Source organism: Daktulosphaira vitifoliae, unplaced genomic scaffold (assembly GCF_025091365.1).
Source record: "Daktulosphaira vitifoliae isolate Bord-2020 unplaced genomic scaffold, ASM2509136v1 Scaffold_3, whole genome shotgun sequence".
Taxonomy (NCBI): domain Eukaryota; kingdom Metazoa; phylum Arthropoda; class Insecta; order Hemiptera; family Phylloxeridae; genus Daktulosphaira; species Daktulosphaira vitifoliae.
The window spans coordinates 24,263,092-24,278,604 of record NW_026099574.1 but is presented as its reverse complement, the minus strand read 5'-3'; the positions used below and the strand labels follow the sequence as shown (position 1 = coordinate 24,278,604).

The window sequence follows — 15,513 nt, the reverse complement described above, 5'->3', positions numbered from 1 at the left end:
AAATTTGTTTTGCTTTATGATGGTCCCTATTTGATTTCTGAAATTAAACAAAATAATTCGTATGTGGTAACTTGTCCGTTGTATTGGTAAACTAACATAAGTACTGAATATTATTTAAAACGCTCCAAACAAAATAACAATTTTTAAGACAACCGCCAAAGCAAATTTATTTGTCATTACAATAATTTAATTATTAAAAAAAGTACAATACAAAAAATACTTCAAATCAGTTAAAAAGAAAAAAACATATTTAAAGACCAATGTCTTGTTTTACACTTAAGAATACAAATTAATAATTACTATATTAAAACTAATAATTATAGTTTGAACAGTCATGAAGAATTAATAATTTTTTTGCAAGATGCAAAAGTATAGTCAAATTTTTAAATTGCTTACATTAAAAAATTAATTTAATCCAACTTTTTTACTTTATGGCAATTGTTTATATTTTTTATAATTTAAACTTAAAATATTAAAGAATAATTGTTCTCCAAAGTTACTAAATAATAATTATAATAATAATAATAATAATAATAGTAAAATATTATAATATTTTAATTAAGTTTTAAAATGAGAATCAATTTGTAATCAAAGAGGCAAGGAAGTCAGATCATTTTGAAGACCGAAATCTACATCCATAGAGCCATAATTGGAATCTTGCGGTGGACATATTTCCAATCCTTCCATTGAATCTAAGGGTAACGTGTCATACCCTAGAAAGTAAGTTACAAAATTAGATTAAAATATTGATGATATGTATATATTATGTTATGTTATTAACTATTGGCATAACGAGCACATTAATTATAGCTAACAACTGATATCATCTCAATTAATGATTGAAAATTATTTAATAGTAAATTAGAACTGTTAATAATAATTTAAAATTTCTTAAATTCATTTAATGGTTAATATCTATTTAAAAATAAATTTTTCAACATTTTATTTTCCATTGTTACATTAATTTATAGCAGTGAGATGTTTAGCCTTAAATAAACCATGAATAGTTAATTATGTTACAAAAAATTCTTGTTTAATGATAGCAATTAATATGAAAAAATAACTGTTATTTTCACATAATTAAATATAATTATATATTTCGGAGATAATAATATTATCACTTCAATAATTGCATAGATAATATATAATTTATAGAAATTTTATACATAACAAATTATATGGTTACTCTTGTTTATCAATTTTAGTGATAAATTGAAATTGAAATGCTTGACCATTTTTAATTTAAACAAACATTATATCTAGGATGTATATCTGTAAACTTAAGGATTATGAAATACAGATGATAATTTTTCGTACTTAAAATGGTAAATATATATATAAAGAAAAAATTCCTAAATTGCATCTAGTTGAGTAATTAATCTAAGTTACATTGTTATACTTACTTAAACAGAGCATTACAGAAAAACTATACATTGTTAATTAAAGCATTAGCACAATTTTCTAAATACCACTACTTACAATCATGCATTAACTTAATATATAATAACTATTGCATACCTGAAGCACTGTGTTTGGGTGACCCTACACTAGAGTAGACAGTACTCAATCCTTGACCATAAATGTCATATTCATTTGCCCCTATCATATCCTATAGAGGGAAACACACAAATCTCAAACAACTATTTACTAGTAAAAGTGTAAAAACTAAAAGTATAAAAAAATGTATATATATATATAATATAATAAATTAAGGGTGCTTATAAATTAAGGGTGCTTAATTAAAAGAAGTAATGATTTCTCAGGCTTATTCCATTAAATTCCATTGATATTAAGTTAAATATAATTTAATAAGATTTATAAATCTTGATTTATTATTCAAGAATAATAAACCAAGAAGGTCATAATTTTTGATCTTTTCTTCAAAGACTAACCCATCATCTTGAAATAATCATGGTTAAGAAACCTCATCTTAAAAGAGGCTGCAGGAGACCTAATAGGCTGTAAAAGTATGAAAAAAACTTAAAGACCCAGCAAATAAAATTTATAATTTTTTTTATACAAATTGTGCATTTAAAATGAAAGAAATGATAAAAGTAATTCCTAACTTTTCAAAATTGATCCTAAACTTTTTAATATTGATTACTAAAACAAACTGTTATGTTTATTATAGATTATTAATGATGATGTTTTTATATAAAAACAATATTTAAAATATAAATTGTAATGTGCTACTATTAGAAAGTATTTATTTTGATTATCTCTTAATTTCTTTTAATCTAAACTAATGACAAAATAGAAAATACTTAGAAAATGTAGAATATTTTATATAAAAATATAAGATAAGATATATTGTTTTTGAAATACTCATAGATAAAAATCAAATCAATTTTCAAAAATGAATGGCTGTTATTTATATTAAAGAGTTCTAAATTGGTTTGATTAATAAGGAAGTTTTGTGTAAAGCTTCCTAATATTAGTTTATTTCTAGGTCATAAAAGACTGTATTTGGCTTCATTGAGGAAAAATGAGTTATCTTTTTTTTCTTTAGAACTAGTTATTTACTTCACAAAGAAATCAAATCAAGAAGTAACAAACATTTAAAAAAGTAAAAATGAATTTATAACTTGCATGTAAAAAATTATTGTGAAAAGCAAATATCAATAAGTGCAATACAAAAAGGCACACAAATATTTGTTTGAGCTACACTTACCGTTGAGATGATAGTGCTTAATATCAAATGTATTATATTAATATAATCATACTAAATATACATGTCATTTACTTTACTTTTATAACAAAGTTGAAATAATTCATTAAAAACTAAAATGTAACAATAAAACTTACTTGAAGATCAGGTGTAATACCAAGATCGTTGGAAGGCCATAAACTTTGGTCTTCATTAAATAATGAATTAGTTAGTTCCATTGAGAGACATTTTTGTAATTTGTGTTCTGAAACTCTTGATAAAACTGCTGCAGCACAAGTAGCTTAATAAAAAAAAAAAGAAAAAGTTCAATACATTTTTTGAACATTTAATAGGTGATTAGAAACATCATTTTTCAAAAATTACAATCAATAGAAATCCAAAAAGTGTATTAATAATTATAAACTACATTTTAACAATTTAGTTTTTAGATGGTTTAAAAATGTTAAATAAAACTATTGAAATAGTTATTTAATAATTTAACCCAACTCAATTTTGGTGACCTTACTTTAAAGGTTATAAGATGATTTAATTTAAATTACTAAAATTAAAAAATAATATTGTATTAAAACTCAAAATTTTGAATTGAATACATTTTAATTTTCAATATAAAAGCATTTACAGATTCTTATATACAATATCCTACAAAAATATGTATTTTACCTAATGCTTCATTTCCACAATGCAATAGTTCACTTAATGAAGCAGTTCCTCCTTCAGCTTCTATCACTTCAGCACCTTCTTTATCTGCTGCTAACTCATTTAGAGTATCTGCAGATAAACGTTGTATATTTTCATAATTACTGAATAAAAGTTGTACCAAAACGGATATAAACCCTTGTTGAGAACGCATGATAGATCGACTTTGGGGTTCTTTTGCTAAAATACATAATGTACCAACAGCACATTCAATGACCTCTTCCATTCTGACATTATCAGGTTTAATACTTGTATTTGTATGCTAGTAGAACACCATATAAATAATTAATATATGAATACTTTTAATACATCTTTATATTTAATATAAGAATCAATTTGATAGAGAAAAAAATTTTTTATAATAGATTAATAAAATTTTAATTTACTCAAAGATTATTTATCTATAAAAAAATTTAAAGATAGCTAATTAATTATTTACATTTTGTAAATCTTGAAAAGCACGTATCAAAAGTCCAACTAAATTGTGCATTGCATTGTGTTCACAAAGATGCCCATGAGATGATTTACATTGAGCTATATTTTTCAATAGTCCAATCACGGCTTTAATAAGTGGCCAATGAGATGCCGGTTGTAATAGTTTGGCCACTATCTGAATACCACCAACACGACAAAAAATATTATGTGCATTTTCAACTTCAGAATGTCCTGATGTAATATGTCGTAATGCACAAACCTGAAGAATATACAATAAAATAACATATTAGTACACAAAATGTTGTATTATTCAACTAATTAGATTTTTAAAAATTAGATTAAAAACGGATTATAAATTAATTATTTAAATAAATTAAATTAAATAGTCTTAATTATATGATTTATATTAAAAAATAGACATAAACATTTGATTTAATTAAGCTACACTAAAAAACAAATTTTAAGACATTGAAATTGTTAATAAAACTTCCAACTTAAATTACTTTATCGTTTAGTTTACTTTCACTCTCACAATAAAACAATAAATAATAAACAAGTATTATTATAGTTTTTTAAAATATCAATTTATTTAACTTACGGCAGGTTTTGTTATCTCTTCGTTATCTCCAGCATTCATAATAGCATGTACTAATGCTTCAACACCTCCAAATTGACAAACTGTCATTTTATTTTTTTGATTGTTACATGTTAAATTTGATAATATTCCAGCAGCACAAGTCACAATATTGATATTTGAATGACCTAATGCTGTTATTAATGATTGCAGTAATTGTTCTAATCCATCAATCTGAAATTTAATCCTATTTTTTAATTCAATTTTAATTCGAAGTTAAGGATGTTGACTATATTTATTATCTTAAAGTTTTAACACTTATATAAACAAGAAAAAAAATTTTAAGAAAAAAATGAATAATTAAGAGTTAAAGATATATCAAAGTTGAACAGTATTACACCATATAATTTAAAAGATGTAACAGCATAAACTACAAAATTCACTATAATTTAATTAAAAATTTATGAAATATCCTAAAATTATAAAAATTATTAGATATTTGTTTAATATTGAAAATTTTATGTATGATGAAGTAAAAATATTTGATATATTCAAAACAGTCTATTAACAAACTTTCTAACAAAATTAAAAACACTATTGAGATAAATAATATATAATATATATTATTATATATATAATAACTAATTAACCATCTATTTTTTATAAGTCTATATTATATTATATATTTGAATATCTTTAAGCTATACATTTTAACATCAAAAAAATTTAAAGCATTAATTCAAAAAACTAATCTGAAATAGGATGATGTCAATATTATCAATTACAAATTTATTGAATAACATACTTTAGTTCCAGCATCAGATAGGTTTCTTAGAGTCCACAAAACATTATAAACAAGCTGTTGACTATCATGCTGTAGATGCATTGCCAATGCTTGCATTCCACCAGCTTCAACTATTGCAGGCTTGTTTCGAGAACAAACTGACAACACTAATAAATAAATATTAATAAAATTAATATTACAATATAATAGCATAATAATAGAATATAAATTATAAATAACAAAATGTAAAATTATAAAAATAAATAAAATACCTTTGAGAACTCGGCAAGTAAGCCACAGTAGTTTTTCATAATTGTATGAACGCATGATACGTACAAGCTCTATATGTCCTTGAGCTGCTAAAATTATGAGTTTACTTTCTTGATTTCCACAGGCTAATATATGTAGACAGTCAGTTATAATAGTTAAAAATTTAACAGTAATAGAATGACTGTTTGATTTAAATGTTAATAATGAAACCATTTTTTGTAAGCCACCAGCAACTCGTACAGCCATTTTAGAACCATCTTGATGTAATAATAAATTATGGATTGTTATAACTGCATCTCGCAAGATGGATACAACAGGAGAACTAAAGAAAAATAATTAAATTGAATATGCAAGAAAAAATTGAAGCATTGAATAAAAGGAATAGATATAGATATAGATTAATTTTTTAATTATGTCTTTAAGATATTTAAAAAATTTAATTTACATAATAACATTTATTAAATATTATATACAGATAGGCATTATAATTAATTATATTTATAAATATTAATTTAAACATTTGTACTATTTTGGGGAATAAAAATTATCATTTTATTTTAGCTATTTAATGATTTAATTTATCTACAGGTAACATTTATCTTAGGTAAACTTTAAAAAATAAAAGTATTTAATTATCAAATTGATAACAATTTTTTATATTTTTCTGAATTGATCAGTGACAAAAAAATAAAATAATGATGAAAACAAAAAAAGTATTTAGAATTTTATATTTAAAAAAGAAACTTTTAGAAAGTAAATAATTTGCAATGATAAAATTTACAAATTACTAATTTAAATTTAAAATAATTATACTTATTTTGAAAATGAGTATTATGGTAGTTCTCTATAGTAATTAATCTGTCAATATTCAAGGATAAAATTTACCTCATTAATTTAACTAAAGCTGGGATCCCTCCACTTTTGAATATTGCCAATAAACCCTGTCGATGGTTTGATAAATTACGCAATGTTCCAACTGCACCAATAGTAGTTTCTAGATCACTACTACTTGCAATAGATTTAACTAATGTAGCTATCATCTATGAATCAATAATTGAGTTAAAATTAAAATTTCATTGGAATTCATTATTTTAAAAGCAGTTCAAAACAAATAATTCAATATGTATACTTGTGGACTATTGATAATTGCATGTAGAGCTGCTTCTCTATTTGATAATTGGTAAACCATAACAGCAGCTTGAGATATAACAACTTGATCCTCATCATTAAGTAATTTTATTAATTCTGGAATTGCCCAAGTAGCTAGCTCTGCATTATCTTGATAATTTATTAAGTTAACAACAGCATATTTCAACATTTGACTTGGTCCTGTCATATTTTGTACATTTGCTGCACTATTAACATTAAACTGTGCTGGCATTTCAACATCATCTTCCAAGTTTTCATTACAGTTTTGGCTTAAATGTTGATTTAGACCTTTAAAATAAGTGATAGTTGATAACATATTCATATAAATAGATTTTAGTAAATTAGAATGGTAATAAAAAAAAATTTAAGATAAATTAAAGTTTTCTTCTATAATTCTTATAATATAAAAATAATATATAATATATGATTGGTAAAAATTTTTCCTCACTTTTATCCCAACTACTTGGAGTCAACCATAAATTACAAAAAATAATAAAAGAAAATATCTAGTTTCAATAATTATTATAACACCAAGATGTTACTAATACTAAATTTCACAAATTTTATATTTTTAATTATAAAACTTTATTGTACCATTTAGCAGGATTATAATTAAAATAATTATATGAAGTCTGGACCAAATTCATTCAATTTACAAACATGTTAAAGTTTCAACTTACATTTATACCTTCTCCTAAAATGTATATTACACATTTTATAATACATAATATATGTTATACTTAAATAAACAGCATCACCAATCTGATACTTACAGCTTATGCTCTACAATTAATTCTCCTTGGGTAGTTAAAGAATATAAACGAAACATGTAAAAAAGACCCCCTCCTAAAATAAAACCCTATATAATTGCCTTACAAAACTATCAGGTATAAAAATAATAACTTAATATACAAAAGCCCATTTTTAAAAACTTTAGTAATATTTTTACCATCAACATGCTCATGAGGAAATGATTGTGGAAATCCTTGATCAAGGTCAAAAAGTAGTCGATCCCTTTCCATATCATCTTCTTTAGTAGTAATAGAATGTGTTTGAGTACTACCACCAGATTGTATCCCAGAATCAGGCAAATATTGGCCTCCTTGTTGCCATACTAAAGATGGATCCTTAATATCCAATGGATCATTTATAGAATTCACCATGTTTCCAGCAACTTAATAAAATTATTTTGAATTTCAATACAATTAAAGAAATATAAAAGAGTTTTTATATATATTCACTTACTGTTTCGAGGCTGGTAACTCATAACTGAGGATATTAATCAACAATCTAAAATAATAAGTTATTTATTAAAAAATTAATATAAAATTTTAATTCACACTGCACTCCCTAAATAGTTCTTCCATTTCATTAAATGGTACTCTCATTCCTTGATAATCTCTATCCAAGATCTCCTATCTTTACATAAAACTAACTTAAAATCAAATTTTTATTTCATTTTAAAACGCCAACATATAAATTACTATACAAATAATACAGCTTACTAAAAATAAATAAATCAAAGTCTTAAGATGTACAATTTAAATTACTACATACCACAGTAGAAAGTGAACTTTACCAATAAATTGATAATCGATATTTATTTTTGTCGCTTAAGAACTCATTTCTCAATAGTACTTAAAATAAGATTACGACTCCGCAGAATCAAAGTAAAATGAACACAAAATGGCGTTTGGGAGATTTGTGAGGGTGTATGATCCTTTGTGGGTTGTCGGTATTAGCAGGAGGCAGCCTGATATACTGGTAGAATACAGGTTCACAATTCACATTCCAAGCCGAAATTTAAGTGGGGGAAAGTACTGACCCAACAAGGACGCATGGTGGTGTATGAACTCTTATTGAGCTCATATCATAATAATATTATGGTTTATTATCATTAATTTAAAGCGGGAAGAAGGTTAATTAAATTATTTTATTTTGATAATGTTAATTAATTAGATATTTTATTAAAATTTAAATATTGCATTATATGAAAAATTGTTTTGATATTTTGGAATACAAAAAATACAGTGATTGAATAATCTTTTATTACCAATGCGTTACTATTGGTACACCTTACAGCTTGTAAATCACCTTACCAATTAGTTATGAACATTATAGATTTTTTGATAATAATATAAAATATATCATCAACATTCTTCTATTATCTAGAGTACTCTTATCGAACAAAAGTATGTGTAAGTTGTTGGTCAGCAACCTGACGTAATAAACTACATTAACATATAAAATTAAAAATTAAAATAAACAGCGATGAATAGAGAATGTACATTTTGTTTTTAATACTAAATCGTAGTGTTAAGTAATATATCCTCAATATTTCACTTTGATCAAATATATGACGGATGTTACTATTTCACTAATTAATATAATAGAATGATGTTACGGGTTTATTAAATTGCCATTTTGATTATTTGTATTCTAGATTTAAAACTTTTTCAACTGCCAAGGTAAAATACAATTTGTAAGATTAATGTATTACACTCTTTTTTATTTTAAAGAGATTATTTTAATATTATATACAATTTTGTTACAATCTTTATATAACATATTAATAATACTACTATATTAAAAAAATTTAATAGTTTTAAACTTCAATAACTCATTTATAAATTATTGAAATTTTTTTTAATAATAATAAATAAATAATATTAATATTCAGGTATAATCATGCAATCCATAATAGATAACCGTTTTCAATGTTCTATATGTTTGAACTGTTTAAAAAATCCAATGCTTACAAGATGTGGACATCGTTTCTGTTCTGATTGTATCCTTGCATGGTTAAAGTAAGTTAATATAATTAATACTTTTAGATTTCGTTAATGACTAGAAACAAGTGATGGTTGATTTTATTGATATTAATTATTCATCGTGTAACTTTATTTGTAGACGCAAAAGTCAATCCTGCCCAATTGATTCTGAATCTTTATCAGTTGAAAGTCTATTTCCAGATAACTATACTAAACGTGAAATAGATGAACAAACTGTATCTTGTTCAAATGATGGTTGTGGTGTCATTATTCCATTATTAGAAGCAGATGATCATTTTTCAACTTGTAAATTTAGTAAAATTAAAGTAATATTATTATTATAAAATAATTTAGTCATCTGATACTAAAATATTTATATTTTAAAATATATTTATAGATTAATGGAGTCAATGAAAATATTTGTCCATTTAATTCAATTGGATGTGAAGTTTTTTTAAATACTGAAAAAGAACTATTAAATCACCTTGAATTAAATTCTCTGAAACATTTAAATGTATGTAGATTAGTAAAAATTATTTTATGCTAAATAATAAAAAAAAAAAAAAATTCTAACTTATTTTTAGTTATTATCAAAATCTCACTTGGAACTATTAAAAAAGATTCGTCTTAAAGAAGAAGTGCAATATAAAACATTAGAAGCTACCCAATTTTGGGATGCAAATAAAGATCCAAATTCGGAAAAAGCATTACTATGGTTAGAAATTGTTGATATTTGTTATATAAATAATAGGGGTTACCGTGCATAAAAACTATTACTTTGGTTACTAAATTAGTTTACATGGTACATTAGATTAAACAAATGGTTTATTAAGTAATGACTTAACATTTTATTTTCAGTTAATTAAGTATCTATGGATAATTCTTTAAATTATTGCAGTAAAAAAAGTTATTTCACTCAATATTCCTTAATTAATCTTATAAAATGTTGAGTATTTAACATGTAATTAACCTTCAAAATTCATAATACGGTAGCATATCTTTATTTTTTAAAAATTTCAACAATTGGGGAAAGTTATATTATTTGCTTTTCTCAAAAAGAAATATCAAAGTTATCAAATCTTAATTTTAATTAGTTTACTTTCATTTAATTAAACATAATTTTTTAAGAATGAATTTGGCTTAAAGTAAAACATATCAAAGCATATTATTGTTGTTAACTGACTCATTACAAAGTATAATTTTGAATTTTTGATTCTCCTATATAATGATTGTCTTATAAAACCTATTAATTATTCAATACTTTCTAGCAACCTGTTTGAAAGAATCGTTGTATTAGAACAAAGTAGTATTGAGAAAGACAAGGATATTAAACGTCTCATTGAAAATAATAATGAAAACAATAAAAACATTGAACAGTTGAAAGAATTAGTTAATAATTTAAGTTTAGAACTATCACAATCACAAAATATCTTATCATTAGCAATATGTAATGGTGTTTATGTTTGGAGATTTGAACATTTCATGGAATCATTTAAACTAATGAAAGAAAAGCCATTAAATACTCGTTTTTATACTCCTGGGTTTTATACTTCTTCTACAGGATACAAGTAAATTTCTTTATGTGTTCTTAAATATTTTAATTAATTAAATATCTATTAATTGTATACAGTGTGAATTAGTTAAAAAATATATTTGAATTAAATAGTATATCAAACACCACATGAATAAAATTAAAACTTTTGTGTAAGAAATATAATTTTTAATCTAGAGTATGTGGCCGAATGAATATGTCACTCGATAACCAGAATCTTTCTCTTTTTATTCATATGATGCGAGGTGATTATGATGATACATTAGTATGGCCATTTACCGGACATATTACTTTATCATTAATACATCCAACTGATTCTGCAAAAACTGTTTGTTTAAAAATGGAATCATCAGCAGAATCTGAAGCCTTTAGACGATGTTCATTTGGAAATGGTAATGAAACACCACCTTTAAATCCAAGAGCTTTTGGTTATAGTGAATTTGTAGCTATTGAAGAAGTATTACATCATGGATTTTTAAAAGATGACACAATTGTAATTAAAATAATTGTTGAATGTATTTAAAATTGATCTCATTTTACTGATTTTTGGTGATAAATTTTTATAATATGTGATTTTATATATCATTAAATCCGTCCGTTTTAGAGTTTTAGAATAAAGAATTATTTGTATTCCATTTTAAATTGTGTAGTCATTCATTTCCATAGCCTGATAGGTGATTCTTATATGGTAAAGATTTTTTCATTTTATAATCTTTAGCTATATCAATATCCTAAAAAAATTTACTTCATTTTATAACTGTTTAAAAATTATCTAAGAAAGAAGAATACACTTACAGAATGTGGTATCCACCAATCCAAAATTTTAAGTAATATATGCATAAATGAAACAACTAATAAAAATGGGTATACTCCAGTTGATAGATAACTGTGGTAATAAAATTAATTACTTACCAGTTTGATAAAATTATAAAAATTATAATCTAACCTGCGTAATTGTTTCCCTATGGGCTTGGGATTTTCCAGAGATATTCTATTATAGACTATTTCAGTTCTTTTGGCAACGTTCATCCAGTTATATAGGGATTGAACTATTTTATGGCATTTAGTTGGTGACATTCCAATATTATTATTTACTTGATATATGGCATGCTTCAATCCTTTAAGTATAGCTGAAAATGATTATATATTTTTATGTTTACAGTTTTTGTGAAGTAACTGCAATAAAATAATTTTTAATACATGGAACATTTGGTTCAGTTAAAATTATGAGTTCTGGAGGTAATACTTCAGGAACACCCCCTACTCTAGTGCTGACAATTTTCAACCTAAATTAAAAAGTAAATTTTTGTTTTACAAAATTATAAATTAAATTTAACCACAAAAAAATAAGCCATACCCACAAGATGCAGCTTCCACAATAGCCATACAATAAGCTTCAGTTAATGAAGTATTTAAAAAAATATGTCCTCGATTAAGTACATTACATACTTGAGAATGTTCTAAGCTGCCAAGTAAAGTTACTTGACTAGTGATATTTAAATTAGTGCGTACATCTTCTAAAAGATCACGTTTAGGGCCATCTCCTCCAATTAAAAATTGAACCTGTCACAAAAAAATATGTGAGGAAATTGAATTATATTATTTTTTATTCTGAAATTCAAACTTTTGGATTTTCTTGACAAACATCTGCAATGACTTGAGCTAATAAATCCACTCCTTTTCTATAAACCAAACGACTTAATACAACAACAGTTACTGCACATATAAAAATTTTATAATTACTTATATCAATCTTTTAATAATAAAAAAAAATGTATGTATATATAATGACTTTTATCTGAAGTTCTTAAATCTAATTTTGGAACAAATGCAGTAGTGTCAACAGCATTTGGTATAACTGATACTCTCTGGTGATTAACACGAGCTCTTAAAACTGTATTTTCTTTTCTATAACAATTTTTTTGAATAAATTAATAAATTACTCTGTAATAAAAATTTTTTTTCAAAAAATTATGCTACAATAAAATTTATTGTAGTAAATATATAACTTAATTTATCGTTTTAGGTTACGAAATTATATTTAATTTAAAACTACTGAGATTAGAATATTCCCTAATTACTGTAAAAGGAAATAATAATTTTTTTAATTTAAATAAATTAATAGCCTTAACTATTTTAATACAAACATGTGATGCTTTTTATAAAGACAAAAAAGAAACAACTAAATCCATATTATATAGTATTGATATTAATAACGGTATTAAACAAGAAATGTTAATAAAATAGACAATGGATAGAAAGCTCAATTTTAATCATCAAATAAAATCTTTATACATAGAGTAACATTGAATTTAAATTCAATTATAATTAAACAATAAAGAAATTAAAATGAACAAAATATATTTACCCAATATGTGATACACATATGCAGTGATTACAATCAGCAAGAGACATTTCTAAGAATTTGTTGGTAATGATAGCTGAAGTATCAGCAAAACCAAAAAGTGAATGATCAGTGAATACAGTCTTAAAAAAAGGATTCAAATTAAAAAAATTACTAATTTAAGTCAAAGTGTTAAATTGTTTGGAATAATTCAAATTTACTTGAATTCCTAGTAAACGACCAATCATCATGGTCTCATGAGCCAATGTGGAAAATGCTGAATGACCATGTATAATAGTGATTTGTTCTCTAATTAATATGTATCTTATCAGAGGCAATGAACAAACCATTAATGGTAAAACACATTGATTATAAAAGGGTTTGATTGGAAGATAATAAACCTATAAAATAATTTTAATTAACATGTTCATAAAAAATTAATAAGTAATAAAAACTATTTACTTTTAAGCCATTAGTCATATATCTTACTCCTACACGGTCCTTATAAGAATGTGTTAATACAACAACTTTATAGCCTTTCATTAAGAGACATTGAGATAAATTAAATATATGCTCTTCGACACCACCCATATTTGGATAAAAAAAATCAGAAGCCATGCTATAAACAAATATAATTATTAAAAATACTTAAACACTAGAGCGTTGAAAGCTTGCATTAATTAGCTAAAATTAAACTAGATTGGGTAAAGTTTAGGCCAAAGTACAAAAAATGTTTTCAGTAACGAACTTATAAATTATTTGAGAGAATTTCTGATAACTCGAAATATTTTTAAAAAACATAATAGTTATTAAATTTAGCCATTAAGGGGTATATTGAACCAGCTTTGAGTACCAATGTAGATAATGAAAAATAATAAAGTTTAAATTAACTTTTAAAAATTTGAACAAATCAAAATTCAATTTTCTTTTTTTTAAGAAGAACTATTTTTAAGTGTATTTTAAATATAAGAAATTAAAAACCCTTTTACATACCATATCTTGTGTTTCATTTTAAAAATTGGATATATTTAAAAAATAAAATATTTTCAATATATTTTGATTAATATCACTATTATTAATACTGCTACAAATAAGATAAAATTTCATCTTAACTGTACTACAACTAATATCAAATTTAACTTTATTATGTGATAATCATAGATCTTAAAAACATGGATGCTTTATCAGTGAAGAATATGGTGATAGTAAATTGAGACTATTTGTTTGCGTTATTACATGATAAGATTTTACTTTTTATTATTTAATGGTTAGTAATAAATAATTAGTATAAGTTCTATAATTTATAATAATGCATGAGTTAAAAGTTGGGAAAACATCTTTGCCACGAACTGATAATGGTCCGATATTTGACAAAATAGTAATTGTTCCAAACACCATGTACTCCGACCATCTGATACCCAAGGCTAACATAACCACGACGATTTTTACTCCAACATTTAAATAAAAAAATAAGACTGTAAAAACTCCAACATTACTGATAGTTTAATAGTTCGATTATGAAACGAAATTAATGTTATATTTTGATTGTATTATTAGTAATAGGGCGCATCGATTGTATATGTTGCAACGTCAGGGTTACGTTGCTTAAACGTTTTTTGTGTTGTGAATTAATTATTAATAATATTATAACATTTAAATTTAAATTAAAATGTTTTTTTAAATTAGTATTTATTTTATTAATTTTTTTCACGAGTATTCCTTGATATTTTATTTATCAGTAGTTAAACATTTTATAATATTAAATAATTGTTGTTCCCCTTAATAATATGTACTTAATACATTTCTTTATTATTAATAAAGTAACCAAGATGATTAGTCTATTTAATTTATTTTATTCTGTATTATTAATTAGTAAAAATATTTTATTGATTAATTTTAAAATTGTATCTAGTTTAAATTAAAATTACCACTGTTCCATGAATCTAATAAATTATTTAAAAAAATTTCAACACAAAAAATAAACTCTTATAGCATTATTTTTTAAACATAGTATTTATAACTAAATGAAAATTGTAATTTTTTATAAATATATGATTATTATGAATGTGTAATATATAAATTTACAATATTTTAGCTTCGATGCGAAGCTGAGAAGGTATTAATTTTACTATGATGTGTTTTTTTTTTTTAAGTCTGTTGCCACTTTTTCTCAGCTCTCACTGGACCGATTTCTTTCAAAAGTACGTCAAAAGATCACAAATCGTATCTAGTTGAAGACATTACCCTTAAAAATTGAAAAAAATTCCCTC

The 15,513-nt window shown here is 23.8% G+C and overlaps 3 protein-coding genes across 5 annotated transcripts; 1 reads left to right on the top strand and 2 right to left on the bottom strand.

Annotated features, from left to right (window-relative positions):
- Positions 1-316: 316 nt before the first annotated feature.
- Positions 317-8,356, bottom strand: LOC126900210 (armadillo segment polarity protein-like). Of its 3 annotated transcripts, XM_050675727.1 has the most exons (13): positions 8,134-8,356; positions 7,822-7,866; positions 7,526-7,750; positions 6,557-6,864; positions 6,313-6,467; positions 5,430-5,749; positions 5,179-5,324; positions 4,398-4,607; positions 3,804-4,058; positions 3,329-3,626; positions 2,806-2,948; positions 1,519-1,609; positions 319-713 (listed from the first exon to the last, which is right to left on the bottom strand). In XM_050675727.1, the coding sequence occupies exons 2-13, from the start codon at positions 7,841-7,843 to the stop codon at positions 589-591; spliced, it is 2,298 nt and encodes a 765-aa protein (XP_050531684.1). In that variant the 5' UTR covers positions 7,844-7,866; positions 8,134-8,356; the 3' UTR covers positions 319-588. The 3 variants fall into 3 exon arrangements, with proteins under 3 accessions (XP_050531686.1, XP_050531684.1, XP_050531685.1); XM_050675729.1 differs by lacking the exon at positions 1,519-1,609 and having other exon boundaries at positions 317-713; XM_050675728.1 differs by lacking the exons at positions 319-713; positions 1,519-1,609 and adding an exon at positions 2,088-2,687.
- A 372-nt stretch (positions 8,357-8,728) lies between these two features.
- Positions 8,729-11,541, top strand: LOC126900212 (TNF receptor-associated factor 6). The gene is made up of 7 exons (XM_050675731.1): positions 8,729-9,044; positions 9,257-9,383; positions 9,487-9,673; positions 9,745-9,861; positions 9,932-10,062; positions 10,616-10,915; positions 11,077-11,541. Exons 2-7 carry the CDS (start codon positions 9,265-9,267, stop codon positions 11,420-11,422), a joined length of 1,200 nt encoding a protein of 399 aa, XP_050531688.1. The 5' UTR covers positions 8,729-9,044; positions 9,257-9,264; the 3' UTR covers positions 11,423-11,541.
- Positions 11,397-14,386, bottom strand: LOC126900211 (phosphatidylinositol N-acetylglucosaminyltransferase subunit A). Its single transcript, XM_050675730.1, has 11 exons — positions 14,237-14,386; positions 13,706-13,862; positions 13,465-13,644; positions 13,268-13,386; positions 12,692-12,807; positions 12,524-12,615; positions 12,257-12,462; positions 12,100-12,185; positions 11,846-12,029; positions 11,695-11,785; positions 11,397-11,630 (listed from the first exon to the last, which is right to left on the bottom strand). The coding sequence occupies exons 1-11, from the start codon at positions 14,251-14,253 to the stop codon at positions 11,550-11,552; spliced, it is 1,329 nt and encodes a 442-aa protein (XP_050531687.1). The 5' UTR covers positions 14,254-14,386; the 3' UTR covers positions 11,397-11,549.
- Between the last annotated feature and the right edge of the window lie 1,127 nt (positions 14,387-15,513).